The sequence below is a fragment of the Micropterus salmoides genome, unplaced genomic scaffold, assembly GCF_014851395.1.
Source record: "Micropterus salmoides isolate LMB-PRFRI ecotype aquatic unplaced genomic scaffold, ASM1485139v1 Ms_hic_scaffold_20, whole genome shotgun sequence".
Lineage (NCBI taxonomy): Eukaryota > Metazoa > Chordata > Actinopteri > Centrarchiformes > Centrarchidae > Micropterus > Micropterus salmoides.
In genome coordinates, this window is record NW_024041151.1 from 12034837 (window position 1) to 12050299 (window position 15463).

Below are 15463 nucleotides of genomic sequence, written 5' to 3' on the forward strand. Positions count from 1 at the left end.
GGTGGCAGAATGCTTCTATTATGTGTCTCGTGATTCACTGAAAATTCATAAATGAAAGTTGGATTTGCAGGCCTCTATTTTATAAATAATATATATATTATCAATACTATACTGCTCTTTGGCATTAACTCTTAAATGACCCACCGTTGCGGATGCATTAATTGTTTTTCCATGAGACGGCCACAGTCTTTAGAATGATCCTTGCAGAAGTAGCTAGCCATCTCTGATTCAGACGCCAGGTGGCGGTAATGCGCCGTTATGTTGGATACTAACTCGGTAGCCTCAACAAGCAGCAGAGGAAAACCCTCTTTGGGGTAGCAGAATAAAAGATAATAATGGGAGCACTATAGAGGAATTTATGGACAGGTGGAGATTAGTTTGTTTAAATGATGGCAGGCCAACTAGATTTGATATTAGAACAGGAAATGTTTCATATATAGATTTGGCATTAGCGTCCAGTGAACTAGCTAGGGTTGGAGAGTGGGATTCTTTGGACAGATATACAATAGGGAGTGATCATTACCCAATATTATTGAGGTTTGGGAAAACTTTATTGAGTGAAGAACAGGGTAACCAAAACTTATTTAATTATAGTAAGGCAGATTGGGCACTTTTTTCTGAAAAGTGTAACAAAACTATAGAGGAAGTAAATGAGGAAGGGACAATAGAGGAATGGAATAGCAGCTTATGTGAAATAATTATGAAAAGTGCAATTGAATCTATCCCGATAAAGAAGTGTTCTAAAAGGAAAATTAGTGTGCCATGGTGGAACAAGGACTGTGATAAAGCAGTAAGAGACAGGAATTGCGGGTATAGAGCATTGAGGAAACATCCAACAGAAGATAAAGCAGTAGAATATAAAAGACTGCGAGCCAAAGCACGCAGAGTGATTAAGACTGCAAAAAAAGAGTGCTGGAGAAAATACTGTGGAAAACTAGGGGCAGAGACTGCAGTAACAGAAATATGGCGGGCAGTACATCGTATGGCAGGAAGTAATAGGAAAAGGAAAATGCCAGTTTTAGAGGAGGGAGGATTGTTTGCTACAAGTGATTTGGATAAAGCAAAGCTATGTGAAAATAGCTTTAGAGCTGTTCACAGTGGAGCTAACATTGGTGAAGCAGGTATAAGGAAAAGAAATGAGATATTAGAGCAAAATCGATACAAACTTGAGATAAATAATGATAATTCTGATGTGGGTAATTTATTTTTCTCATTAGAAGAATTGCACAGGGCAATTGGAAAAGGAAGGAAAACAGCCCCGGGAAAGGATGGTGTTAGCTATGAGATTGTTAAGAATCTTAGTGACAAAGTTTTGGAGGAAATCTTGGCCTTAATGAATCACATATGGCAAGAGGGAAGTCTACCTAGCACATGGAAGCATGCACTGGTGGTTCCAATATTGAAACCAGGGAAAGACGCTTATAAGGCAGGATCATACAGGCCCATTGCACTGACATCAGTCCTATGTAAAATAATGGAAAGGATGGTTACAGACAGATTGGTTTATAAGTTAGAGAAGAAGGGATGGTTTACATCAGTACAAAGTGGATTCCGTAGAGGGAGAAGTACCATGGATGCCGTTACGTCCCTTGACAGTGATATAAAGAAAGCAATGGTGAATAGAGAAGTATTAATGGCGGTGTTTATTGATATTGAAAAGGCGTATGACATGCTATGGAAGGAGGGGCTTGTCATAAAACTATATGAGGCTGGAGTCAGAGGGAGGATGATTAACTGGATACAAGACTTCTTGAAGGACAGGAGAATTCAAGTTAGGGTTGCAAATGCTTTATCAGCTGGAACAGGTATCGATAACGGAACTCCTCAGGGTAGCGTGATAAGCCCAGTCCTTTTCAATATTATGATAAATGATATATTTGAAGAAATTGGGAATAGTTTTGGAAAATCTCTATTTGCTGATGATGGGGCCATCTGGAAAAGGGGCAGGAATGTCAAACAAATAACTGAGCAAATGCAAGTAGCTCTGAACAAAGTAACTAGTTGGGGTGAAAAGTGGGGGTTGAGGATATCAGTGGAGAAATCAAAGTATATAATATTTGGTAATAAGAAAACTGAATGTGGTGGTTTATTTTTGTATGAACAAGCAATTGAGAGGGTTAAAGAGTTCAAATTTTTGGGTGTGCATTTGGATGAGAAGCTAACATGGAAAAAGCAGATAGATAATGTTGTAAATAAGTGTGAAAAGGTATTAAATGTAATGCGTTCCCTCTCAGGTAGCACATGGGGTGCAGGCAGAGATACTCAACTAATGATCTACAGGGCAATGATAAGATCTAGGTTGGATTATGGATGTGTGTGTTATGGGACAGCCGCTGATACACATTTAAAGAGGCTGGAAGTAATACAAGCTAAGGCACTGAGACTATGTTGCGGGGCCCTCCGTACAACTCCAGTCCCAGCTTTGTTGGTAGAGATGGGGGAAATGCCATTGTCAATTAGACGGGAGAAATTGGCAATGCAGTATATTGTTAAATTATGGGCACATAAAGGAGAACACCCTACAAAAATAGTTCTAAGTAATGCGTGGGAGTGGGGATCAGGGAAAAGGAGGAAGGAATGTTTTATGTTTAACATCAGGAAAAAAATTGAGGAACTGGGACTGAAGGAGGAAGGGATGGCCCCGCAAGTGTACTGGTCAGTTGTACCACCGTGGTTGATGTCCATACCAGAAATAGATCTTAGTATAATGGATAACATCAAACATCATGAAGGCACAGAGTATCCCAATATGGTAAAGCGAAGACTGGAAAATCAGTGGGGAACTTACCTTCAGATATATACAGATGGATCCCAAGATCCACAAACTGGGAAGTCAGGCTTTGCTTTTTATATCCCACAATATGAATATGTAAAGCTTAAACGACTGTCTGAGGGGGTATCGGTGTATACAACAGAACTTCTAGCTATTATATGGGCACTAAAGTGGATAGAGGAAGTGCAACCAAGGAGAGCAGTAATATGCTCAGATTCGGCTTCAGTGTTAAAAACTCTGGGAGGAAGTAATATGGGAGCTCGGCCAGATCTGTTTATGGAGCTGATGGTTCTGTTGTATAAAATCGAAAAGGCTGGAGGGTCAGTGGGATTTCTCTGGGTCCCTGCACATGTTGGGGTAGAAGGGAATGAGGTGGCAGACAAGGTAGCAAAAATGACTCTGAAAAGAGATATTGATTTAGAAGTTTGTATTGGGGTCACCGAATGTAGATCTGTCATTAAGGAAAACACTATAGTAGTATGGCAGAGGCAGTGGGAAAAGGAAACAAAGGGCCGGCATTATTATGCAATACAAAACAAAGTAAAGACAGAGCAGAGTTGCTTGGGTAAATCCAGAAGACAAGCTGTAATTATGACAAGACTAAGGCTGGGACACTGTGGATTTGCATGGGATCTAGCGAAGATAGGCAAACATGAGGATGGGCTCTGTAGAACCTGCAATCAACAACAGACTGTTAATCATGTGTTTATGGAATGTCAACAGTATAAAAGGCAAAGAGAACAACTGTATTCTGAGGTAGCAGGAGATGGACTACAAGCAGTGACATTGAGAGATATTTTGAATCCTCATGAGAACCAATCAAGGATAGTGGAAGCAGTCATGGATTTTATATCTGCAACAGGATTAGCCCTCTGAGAATGAAGGTGCTATAAAGCGATACCGAGACTGAACTGTGGGTGGCAGCAATATGCCGTAAGGCATCTAGTCTGCCGGAAAGCCAGTAGAAGAAGAAGAAGAAGCAGCAGAGGAAGACCTGGTTTTTGATAACAGTCAACATGGCGTTCAGTTTCGGCGGCGCCACGAGTAACCCGGCGGCAAGTAAGAACATTTAAATTTAATTTGGGAGTATTTTAATGAGGCTGAAAATATGCCATTTGTGTATTTTCCAATAAAGGTTTGGTGTGTGTACATTATCAACAATACAAATAAATGGTGAACTGATGCTCACCAATCTTCTGTTACGTTAGCAGCCATGCCGGTGGGATCACCTACCGGTTATCGATAAACTTAGTGAGAAATGCTTCTAGATCTTCGGCTTGTAGGTGGCTGTTTACCCACATATGTTACAAGTTGTTTTAATGTTAAACTTCAGTGAAACAGCGCTGGTTATTATAACGTTGCTCGTGTTCGGCTAACGTTAGCTGTTTATGCTAATGATATCATTAAGTGCGTAACTATGTACCGTTAAGCTAGCTAACGTTAACGCTCCTTGATGTCCAAAATGAGCTTGCAGCTTGTGCAATCCATTGTGGCTGTAACGTTGCTGTCACGACACCCAACACTCATAGCACTCTCTATGTTCTTATGAAGACACGTCCGGGTTTTCATTCGGTTCATTTGGTCCCAAAACTACAGCATCAACAGCATTTGGCTTTGGCACCGCAGCCACCACCACCACCGCCTCATCCGGATTCGGCAGTAAGTCCAGAATGCTGATCCTCACTGAAGAGCTCATGACCCGCAGAAATCACAGCTGCTCGGCTGTGTTGTTGGTCAGAGTTATTGGAGAGATGCACCAGTGTATTTACCTGTTGTTAGCCCCATTTGGGACTGTCTCATCTATTATCTCTCTCATACCTCTCTGTCTCACACACACACAGACGGTGACAAATTAAAGGAGAAACCAAGATGAAATGTGTTAGTATGGCGCTTGCAGTCTATATGGTAAAAGCCTCAAGAACAGCTGCAGTGCTCCTTGATAAGACCATGGAATTGTATTGGAGGCATGAACACAATTCCTGCAAAGACATTCCCTCTTAATAATAGTAATAATAATAATAAAAACTATTATTATTTAATCAGGTCATCTCACTGTGCTCAAGATCTCTTTTGCAAGAGAGACCTATGTGCAGCATATAGACAGAAAGAAAATCAAACATCCACATATAAAAGGACATATAGCCTCAGAGGCAGTCACCAACATCACTAAATTGATTGAAAAGTGAAAGTTTATATTATATAATTTCTTCTTACGGAGATGGTGGTGGAGAGCATTGTCAAACATGGTGGTCCAAAATCTTCCGTATGTGTGAAACTGACTTTAGATCTGGTGACTGCAAAGGCCGTAGTATTTTATTCACATCATTTTCTAACTCCCCAAAACCAGCATTTGATATGTTTCTCCTTTGTAATTCAGGTTTTTCTTTCAATTTGTCCGCTGTCTGTATGTTGTTTGCTTTCTAAGAATCTTTGTAATGTGTCCCCTGTGTTTTTGATTGGGAATGTGTACATCTTCTGTGTAGATTCTGTTGTTTGCCGTTTGTGCTCCACGTAGTGTGAATGAAAAAAGAGAGAAAAGTATCTTTTCTTGTCTGATACCTGAATATATTCTTGGCCGATATTGGTAGTCAAAGTGACTTAGAAAGAAAAGAACAATGAACCATGAATGTTTGTTTGTTGTATCCAGATCAATTTTTGTGCCAGTTTAATTGACTGCCTGTTCTGTGTCTGCTCTTTCCTTGTAGCTCTTACAGCCCCTGGTTTTGGGGCAGCCACCACCACTGCTGCTGCACCAGCCACAGGATTTAGTTTTGGCTCCACCAACACTGGTAAGATACATATGATGTTATATCTGTTATATACAAATGTTGCTTTGTTGTTTTTTAGTCCTGTCTCTGTTAAGATACACTGGACAGACTTGACTGTTTTTACAATTAATGAGCCCACGCTAGGCAAGACGTTTTTGTCATTTAACCCTTTCATGTCATTCTCTCTTTCTCGCTGCCTGCCTTCGCTGGCTGCAGGATTTGGGGGGCTGGGAGCTGGAAACACCACGGCTGGTGGGTTTAGTTTTGGGGGGTTTGGTTTAAATGCCAACCCAGCAGCAGTCAGCTTTAATGTGGGGTGCTTTGGTACAGCAACCACCACTGGCACTGTTTTCAATTTTGGTAATAGCCTGGCTAGCACAGGTAGATGCCCTTTGTGATTGATTAATCAGTACAGTCTGTGTCTGTAAACACACATTTTCATCCATTTTCACATCTATGTTGTGTGCAGTGCTTTTTCTTCTTATGTGTTGCTTTATCTCATAAAATGTCATGCATTGTTATTTCCATTTGCACGAGGAGACAAAATGATGAATTATGCACTCATCTCATTTGATTCCTGTAGAAGGCCAATACATTTTCACCTTCTTTGTAAGACAGAAGAACAATGCTAGATAAAAGGAAATTATAATTCAGTTTTCCTTGTATTCATCTTAAAAGCTCAATAAGGATTATTCTCTTCTACTATATGTAAAATAGTCAGCGATTTCATTATTTGTTCTTTCCTCCATCTATTTTATCTCTCACTTCCTTGTGTCACCTCATTTATCATGATATGCTTCGTTTCTCAGGCACGTTTGGTGGTTTTGGGACGACTACAACATCTGCTGCTGCACCAGGGTCCTCTTTTAGCTTCGCTGCTCCCACCAACACCGCAGGTCAGCAGTATTGCCGCATTCATCCCTAACAACAAGTCTTATTTTTAACATCTTCACTCCACCCCTTTTGTACCACTACAGGGATTGCAGGTCAACAATATAGGCCACACAGAAGTGGTATACATTATCTGAAAGCTGGGAGATGCTCAATTATGTCTCATCAGATGAGATACCATTTGTTATGGTGCTTTCAGACCATAAGTGAAGCGAGCGTTTGAGGCGGTGAGTTTACATATCAATACACATCAGCGCTGTGACCAAGTTAGCATAGCATAGCCCTGATCGATCCAAACTCCATTCAGAAAACAAACATTTTAGAAGTTGTTGTCCTGCTGTCTTGCTGGCAGACCTGACAAAGCATGACTTCATATGTTTAACAAATCTGCATCATGTTGTAGTTATTTCGGCATCAGTTTAATCCGTTTATTGCCATTTAATCACAGCAAAACGTTTACTTTGAGTTCATACAGTTGTAATAATGGCGAGTTGTGTTTATTCACGTTATCGCGTTAAAATCGCCTTCTCGCGTTGTGTATGAACACTTGCAGCGAATGTACTCACGTGAGGAAAGCGTTGCTAGGCGAAAATTCGCGGTTGGTCTGAATGCGGCATTACACAGATTTGTGTAATAGTGCATAATGTAACCATTTTGACTGCTTGAAAATTGATGGTCAAAAATCCCTCCATATACCACATTAAGATACCAAGACCTTGAGGAACACCGTAGAAAAGTTCACGCTGTGATATGCTATCAAAAACTTGACTTGATTTGGAGATTTATGTAAGAATTGCATTTTATGGCGATTGGATAGCAACCACTTCTGTTCTGGAAGATCCTCAGAAGCCCACTTATTGTTAATATACCTAGGAAAGCCATAGGTCTCTAGATTGTGGTTGTAAAGTTTCAAGAAATGGCGACTATAGAGACTAACATCATCACATATAAATACAATTGGTGCTTTCCTGTCATACCCAATTTATGTAATTCCAATCCAGTTTAGGGACCCCAGTATATAGAAATATTCAAATACACCATTTTTAGAATAGGTGAAAATAACTTTATATATATATGTTGCATAGTTTATGTCTGTACAAGGGGAGACTCTTGGGTAACCATAGAACCCAGTTTCATTCAGATATCTTGAGGGGGGAGGTCAAAGGACCCATTTGAAAATGGCTATATCAGTTTTTCCCTCACCAAAATGTTGCCTAAATTTTTCCCTTTCCCAAAAAGTTGGCATGATATGGTTGGGGCCGATGGACCAATCTCCCCTCTAGATTTCAAACTGAGCCCGCTACAGCCTCTGAGTTTTGTTCTGATGGTTGATGTGTTTAAAGTGTAGCTGTACAGTTATTTGTTGCATTAAAAAGTAAATTTTTCAGATGAAAATTAGAAGGAAAAAAACAGCATATAGCTGCTACAAGATGTCTCACTCACTCTACACTGTCATTCCCATCATTCCTGCAGCGATTTCCTCTGCAAAGCTGGCAACATATTTCCCAAACTCTGTAGACTTAACTGGCTTTCAGTAGCATTAATGTAGTTCATATTTTCTCACTGTGTTTGCACATTCTTGTGTTTTAGGAAGCCTGTTTGGTAACACGCAGAACAAAGGGTTTGGGTTCTCCTCTGGGCTTGGCACTGGGACTGCTACTGGAACAGGATTTGGAACTGGATTAGGAACAACTGGCCTGGGTGGGTTTGGAGGTTTTAATATCCAGCCAACTCAGCAGCAGCAAGGTGAGAGCCTGTATTTCCACGTAGCAGTTTGTTTCCATGTGAGTATTAGAACATGATGAATCAAACAAGTCAGCCATTGCAGAACATTAAAGCTGATATTATTTCTTTTTAAATTAGTAAATGGCTAATTTGACCACCTCTGTGTTTTGTTTTTTAAAGCATCATTATAAATCCCACAAATGAACAAATTTATCACGGTTGGAGAAACGTTAATCCACCTGTCCTGGACGAACTGCCAGTTATTTATGTTTAAAATACAACCAGCATACTGAAAACAATGCATTTCACACCATGTTTTTATTTTCCCATTTCAAAATTAAACATGAGTCCAGCAGTATTGTCGTTTTTTGTTTTTGCACTCAAACACAGCCTTCCACAACGCTACCAGCTGTGTTGTACACCTTATGACTGCAGAGGGCGATAACAAGCAGAAGGTTACAGATTTAAGCTTTAATGTCATCATCAATCCAGCATCCACTTGCAGCCAAAGCAGAAATATAAGAAGTTGGAAAAATATTATTAGTTAATTTCCTTGCATTATAAAATAATATCATTTAAATCAGTAGTTTTCCCCCATATGAACATATAATTAAAGATGTTTCCGAAAATTTAAAGAGTATGATAATCTGACCTATCACCTCTCCTTCCTCTTACCAGGAGGCTTGTTTGGTCAGCAGGCCCAGCAACCAGGTCAGGCTCAGCCCACCCAGCTTTACCAGCAGGTCACTGCTCTGTCAGCTCCCACTTTGTTAGGAGATGAGCGGGACTCCATCTTAGCCAAATGGAACCAACTGCAGGCTTACTGGGGCACTGGAAAGGGCTTCTACAGCAACAACCACCCACCTGTTGACTTCACCCAGGAGAACCCATTCTGCAGGTTCAAGGTAAAGGCAGATAGTCCGGTAGAGTGGTAAAGTTTGGTTAACATTAATGGGGATTTTAATATAAAATGGTTCTCTGTATCTTTTTTTTACTAGGCGGTGGGCTATAGCTGCGTCCCAGTGAGTAAGGATGAGGATGGTTTAGTGGTCTTGGTTCTCAACAAAAAGGAAGCTGATGTGCGAGCTCAGCAGCAGCATCTGGTGGAGTCCCTCCACAAGGTCCTGGGAAGCAACCAGACACTCGCTGTCAATGTAGACGGTGTCAAAGCCCTGCCCAGTGACCAGTAAGTTGCTGTAACGTGTCATACAGCACTACTACTACTACTACAACACACATGGTTTCCTAATGTCTTTCAAAAAAGCTTTTCTGTCAGAAATTCTAATAGATAATGCACAAATTGATGGTAAACAAACAGTCTTATTCACCTGTATCTCAGAACAGAGGTGATCATTTACGTGGTGGAGCGTTCTCCTAATGGCACATCCAAGCGGATCCCTGCCACCACACTCTTCGGTTATCTGGAGCAGGCCAACATCAAGATCCAGCTCACGCAGATTGGCGTGGCCATGACAGTCACTCGCACAGAGCTGTCCCCAGCACAACTCAAACAGCTGCTGCAAAATGCACCTGCAGGTAAACGTCTGTGTGCATGTCTGTCACCCTCCCCCTGTATTCAACAAAGCGTTGGTTTGTGATTTAATTGTAAGTGATGATGTTGTTGGTTCTCACTAGGAGTGGACCCCATCATTTGGGAGCAGGCTAAGGTGGACAACCCTGACCCTGAGAAGTAAGTTGGTTAAGAACTTCTGCTCAGGACTTTACATAAAAGGTGGCATATAAATAATGTTAGGAGGGGAAGAACAAGAACAAAGACTGGACAATCCTTGAGATCCTCCAGTCATGATTTTCCCCAACTTTGTAGCATTTCACCTTACTGGGTAACACCAGAAGATGAGCTGTTGTTGATTACCTGTTGTAGCTTCAAGAGAAAAGTTTGCATAAGAGCCAGATTGGGAAATAATAGACTTTCCTTTTAACTTGATTTAAATGTGCCATTTTTTTACCTCTATGGAAGCAGTTTAAAAAACAAAAAGTTTTTCCATATAATGAAACAACAGTACATTTATAGAAGTTAGGATAAGATCCATAAAATTGTTTGTTTTCTTTAAATCACCTCATAAAAGCAGTGTGCACATGCTTGCCCCACATTGTACAAAACAATGGTCCTTAAGCCATATTTCACAACGACTTTTCTCAACTGATTTGGAATTTTCACCGCATGACACTCACACACCAACTAAAGAATAATGCTGGCTCTGATGGTTTCCTGACCAGTTCACATTATGCAATGGCTTTTACTGGATGTTTGTTTACAAAAAGTCAATAAACTACAGCTTTCTGTGGTAACGCATGTTGTCATTAAAGACTTTTGCAATGTTTTCTCTCCAGATTAATCCCAGTGCCCATGGTGGGTTTTAAGGAGCTGCTTCGGAGGCTGCAGATCCAGGAGCAGATGACCAAACAGCACCAGACCAGAGTGGATGTAAGCGAAAACACTATTGTTTGTTATTGCTCGTCTTAGGTCGCTAGATGTTTAAAAAAAATAAAAAAAAAAGACATGGGCACAATGCCTTGGAATTTTGAAGAAGATTTTGTGGTGTCAAGGACAGAGTACACAGATGTCCAATTCCTGCTAGCTACCAACATGTTGTTTACAGCTGAAATTGCTATTAGGAAAACTTGAAATACTTGAAATTTTTTTACATTTGTATAGCTAATAGTAAATTATGTGAAACAATTTTCTTTACACACACACTAACATTACCATAAAATGCAACATTAAACTTGTGTGTAACTGCAGACACTGTACCGTATCTTAGTATGTTAATGAAAAGCAAAATATTTCTACGGGAAGGTAACAGGGCAGAGGTTCTTTTCACCTTGATAGGTCTAAAAGAAACATCATGACATGAAATCAGTGGAGAAATGCTAAACATGTTAACAATATTCCTCCCTCCTGTTTCACTCACTTACACACACATACACCTATATGTACTTTCAGATTATCTCCAATGACATTAGTGAACTGCAGAAGAACCAGGCGACCACAGTGGCCAAGATTGCTCAGTACAAGAGGAAGCTGATGGATCTCTCTCACAGGGTGCTGCAGGTAGCCGTCTTTCTTTTAATAACGTTGTTCTCTGAAAACATGTTGTAGGTATCTAGCTCTCCCTTTTCCAAAAACTGATGTGATGAATAGCATCTATATATTTCAAGGGTTTGAATGAATGCCCTGGCACCGTCTGTGTCTTCCTCCTTCTTTATTGTTTCTGCTCCAGACTGTCTTGCCATATTTATCACTCCTCCTCCTCCTCCTCTGTCCCTTTTCTCCTGCCAGGTCCTGATCAAACAGGAGATTCAGAGAAAAAGTGGTTATGCTATCCAAGTGGATGAAGAGCACCTCAGGGTGCAGCTGGACACCATTCAGTCTGAACTCAATGCCCCCACACAGTTCAAGGTAAGTGTCTAAACTGACGGTGCTCGTTTTTTCATTCACTGAAAATGCTTTTAAGATTTGAAATCAGCATGTTTGAGATTGAATGTTACCAAATTTAAATTTAGTGTTAATTTTTCTGTACGACCAATTGGTAGTTTACTAATAGGTTTTATAGCTGCATAAGTCAAAATGAGACCGTATCTGTTGCGTTTTACAGAAAGCAAATTAACAATGACAAGAACGGGGACTAAAATTACAAAAGTGAAGTGGTTTTGGCTAGACTAGCTTCATTATCATGACTAAATAAGACTATAATGTCAACAATTTTCATCGACTAGAACTATACTAAAATAGCTACTGTTCCTTGACTAAGATAAGACTATAATGCTCAGACTTTTTGTCATCTAAAATCTGATTTAAAAACAGGATGAGGTTGACTAAATATGATAAAAACTAACAAGGACATTTGATTGAGGATTAAGACTAAATTAAATAGCTGACAATGGGACACAGTAATAGAAAGACACCTCCACAGTGCTACTGGGGTTCAGAAACTACATTCAGTGGGATCTGATTGTATTTGTGAATAAACACACGTAATGGATGTTTTACAGTGTTTGTGTTGTCTTTTCTTCCAGGGTCGGTTAAATGAGTTAATGTCCCAAATCCGGATGCAGAATCACTTTGGAGCTGTGAGATCAGAAGAGCGCTACAATGTTGATGCAGACCTTCTCAGAGAAATCAAACAAGTGAGGCAGCGCATTTACACAGTGCATCGTATTTTAACTAACTCAAATTCTAAATAACCCTGTGATTGTAGTGCCAGCCCTCTGAATGCACAGTTGTGATTCTCTAGACCATGACTGCCTTTAAACATATTTTGAAGGTTTTTGGCATTAAACTGAAGCACATCTTCCTTATCTCTCACTTTCAGCACTTGAAACAGCAGCAGGATGGTTTAAGTCATTTGATCAGCGTCATAAAAGATGACTTGGAAGACATCAAACTCATAGAGCATGGGCTGAGTGACAGTGGACACATGAGAGGAGGCCTCCTGAGCTGAGTCTACCGTACCGACACACACATACATAAGCTCCGACTCTTTATATATGTAAGTCCTCTGAAAAGTGGCGTGCCAGTCGTCCAGATTAGTCAACGTACTTTTTGTTATGGCATTGAAATAATGTTGAAGCACTCTTTGGCTTCATAGGCAGGCATCTGAATTTGGAGGCATTACTCCATTTCGGCAGGTTTATCAGGACATTGCCCCACTATCTGTACTGACAAAAACATTGACTGGTTAATCTGTGCTTTCTGGACTGACTTAATGGAAAGACTCAACATCGTCTAATAATAGCTGGATTCCCTTATGTTAAATCAGATTACGGATATGAGACAATGGAAGTGACTGGCATGTAAACAAGTCGCTGGATTGAGTGTGTTGAGGTTGAATGCATTGTAAATACAAATCAATCAATCTGCTTTTTTATGCTGATGTTACAATATTAATAAATTTTCATTTAAATTGAAAACAAGTTCTTCATTACATCCTTTCCTTGCGTACATACTGTAAAGGAAGCCAACTTTTTCAGGGTTTCCTCTGTGTATTTCTGTTTGAATAGTGCCACTTTCTTCCATCTGTATCCTGTTTTTGATTTGAAGAGGTCGTATATAGCTGCATTGTATGGTACTAATATGGGACATCTCACATGTCCTGTGTTTACCTGCACACAATCCCTTTCCAACATCTCATCAAAGTAGGGCTTGAGTTGATAGGATTCATGCCCTGGATTCACTTCCCCACAAGGATGAAAGACTGATTGGCAGTTGAACTGATTAAGCAGCTTTTGGGCAGATTATATCTCCTCGTGCAGTGAAGTCACCAACATCTCGTGGGTCTGAATTACACATTGTTTTTCGGAGCGAAGTAATGTACACCTTCTTCCACCTGTGTAGAAGTAGTGACTGACTACTGGAGTCACTAGTTTTTCAGAACAAGTTGTTACATACACCAAACATTATGCATGGATGACGCAAATACTGAAGGAGACCACAAAAAGAAAAATATCAACTATAATGGATTAATACCTAATTATTAATCCCTCTGTACAGGACAATGTACCAATTTGGCCACAAAGGTTTTTTAATGTAATGAAACAAACATTTTAAAGGCATTCTAGACTGATTCGAGCTCTTGAGAAGCAGAAATCACCGTAATTGATTAAACACTGAAAAGGAGCATCCTACAGAAGTGGTTGCTTTTGCTTATGATACTGCTTTTAATTGATAATTTCTTTCAAACTTCTACATTGTGAGTTTTAGCTTATACAGACTATACAATACGTTCCATCACTAATATTTAGAATAGTGCTTCTTAGGAAGTGCTTTATTCTCATCAATGAAATTCGATCAAGCTCAAACAGTGAATTCAAGACAAACCCTGTGCCCCATATTCGCAAGTTCATTAGGATATCCAGGTCCCCAAGTATGTCTTTACTTAGACTCAATTTGGTACTGACACCAGAGTAACTCAAGAGTTTGTATACCACTCCTCCAGCGATAGCTGTGGCCGGATGCATTCTGTTTTCGGGTTGTCCGTCCCATTCTCATGAATGCAATATCTCAGGAACGCCTTAAGGGAATGTCTTTAAATTTGGCACAAACATCCACTTGACTCAAAAAAGAAGGGACTAGAATTTGGTTGTCAAACACATTTTTGGCCAAAGATCATATCATAGCCTCCACCTCGCACTTTATTGGGAATGCAGCCATTTTGAGAAAGAGAGAGAGAGAGAAGCCCAAATGTCAAATAATTGCTGCAAAATATCTTATCATGCCATGAACTGTGGACAACCAGTGGAAACTTAGACTAATTTTCAAATGATTATTTTGATTGTTTGATATTTTAGTAATTGTTTTTTGATACTGCTTTTTTTAGTCTTTTTTTTTTTTATGAACTAATTAATTAGTTTTTTTGCCTGTTAATATACACACACACACGGTTTTATCTATTCATTTTATTTTAAGTTTTTAATATATTATTATTATATATACACTTTACTGTGTCATTTACTTAGTTTATTGTAATTTTTTATATATTTTTTTAACACACACATTACTGTCATTTACTTAGTTTATTTAAATTTAACACACACACACACGCTTACTGTTTATTTTAATTTAATATTTTCATTTTCTAACATACTAACACACACCTGCATACTATTTTTTTTTTATATTTATTTTTACGGAATTATATATATATTTTTTTTGTATTAATACACACAAACACAACTTTTGCTGTTATATTTCCTTATGTACTTTATACAGTATATAGCTTTGGCAATATTGTTGCTAGACAATCATGCCAATAAAGCTAATTTGAATTAGAGGGAATTTCTTAATATTTAGCAAAAACTGATTTGAATTTGGAGGTTAAAGGTCAACTTCACTGCAACATCAAACTCCTGGAAAACACTATTGGCCATTATTCAACACCATAACTCAGGACAGATTTTTACCAGTTGGTTGGAAACTGAATGGGCAACACTTTTGACTCAAAGGTCATCGTGACCATCGTTTTTTTAGCCATTACTGAAGAATTAATCGGGCAATTCAAGATTTCACAAATGTTGACTGGGACAACACAATGAAAAAAACAATAACTAGCACAGTACAGACTTTACAGACCTGCAGCTCGGAGAGAGAGTTCAAGTCAGGAGAAAACAAAAAGCACCACATTTTGTCGCTCTACTCTATAAGAATACATCTTTACATAGTAATCGTAATCATTGTACGTGTTCGTACATGTGTAACTGTTTAGTCAAGACATCAGACAATCCTTCATTAATCGGTTCAACAGTGTGTATTCACTGGAATCATATAAACTTCCATTTAGCCCAAAAA

The 15463-nt window shown here is 39.3% G+C and overlaps 1 protein-coding gene across 6 annotated transcripts; it reads left to right on the forward strand.

The window, feature by feature from the left end:
• The first annotated feature begins 3752 nt into the window (after nt 1-3752).
• LOC119914646 (nuclear pore complex protein Nup54-like) lies at nt 3753-13089 on the forward strand. Of its 6 annotated transcripts, none has more exons than XM_038734079.1 (15): nt 3753-3832; nt 4325-4432; nt 5479-5562; nt 5758-5922; nt 6351-6437; nt 8023-8178; nt 8836-9062; nt 9156-9343; nt 9497-9693; nt 9793-9847; nt 10510-10603; nt 11123-11230; nt 11459-11578; nt 12196-12306; nt 12492-13089. In XM_038734079.1, exons 1-15 carry the CDS (start codon nt 3790-3792, stop codon nt 12618-12620), a joined length of 1872 nt encoding a protein of 623 aa, XP_038590007.1. In that variant the 5' UTR covers nt 3753-3789; the 3' UTR covers nt 12621-13089. The 6 variants fall into 6 exon arrangements, with proteins under 6 accessions (XP_038590007.1, XP_038590008.1, XP_038590010.1 ...); XM_038734080.1 differs by having other exon boundaries at nt 5758-5793; XM_038734082.1 differs by having other exon boundaries at nt 4370-4432; nt 5758-5793.
• The last annotated feature ends 2374 nt before the right edge of the window (nt 13090-15463 follow it).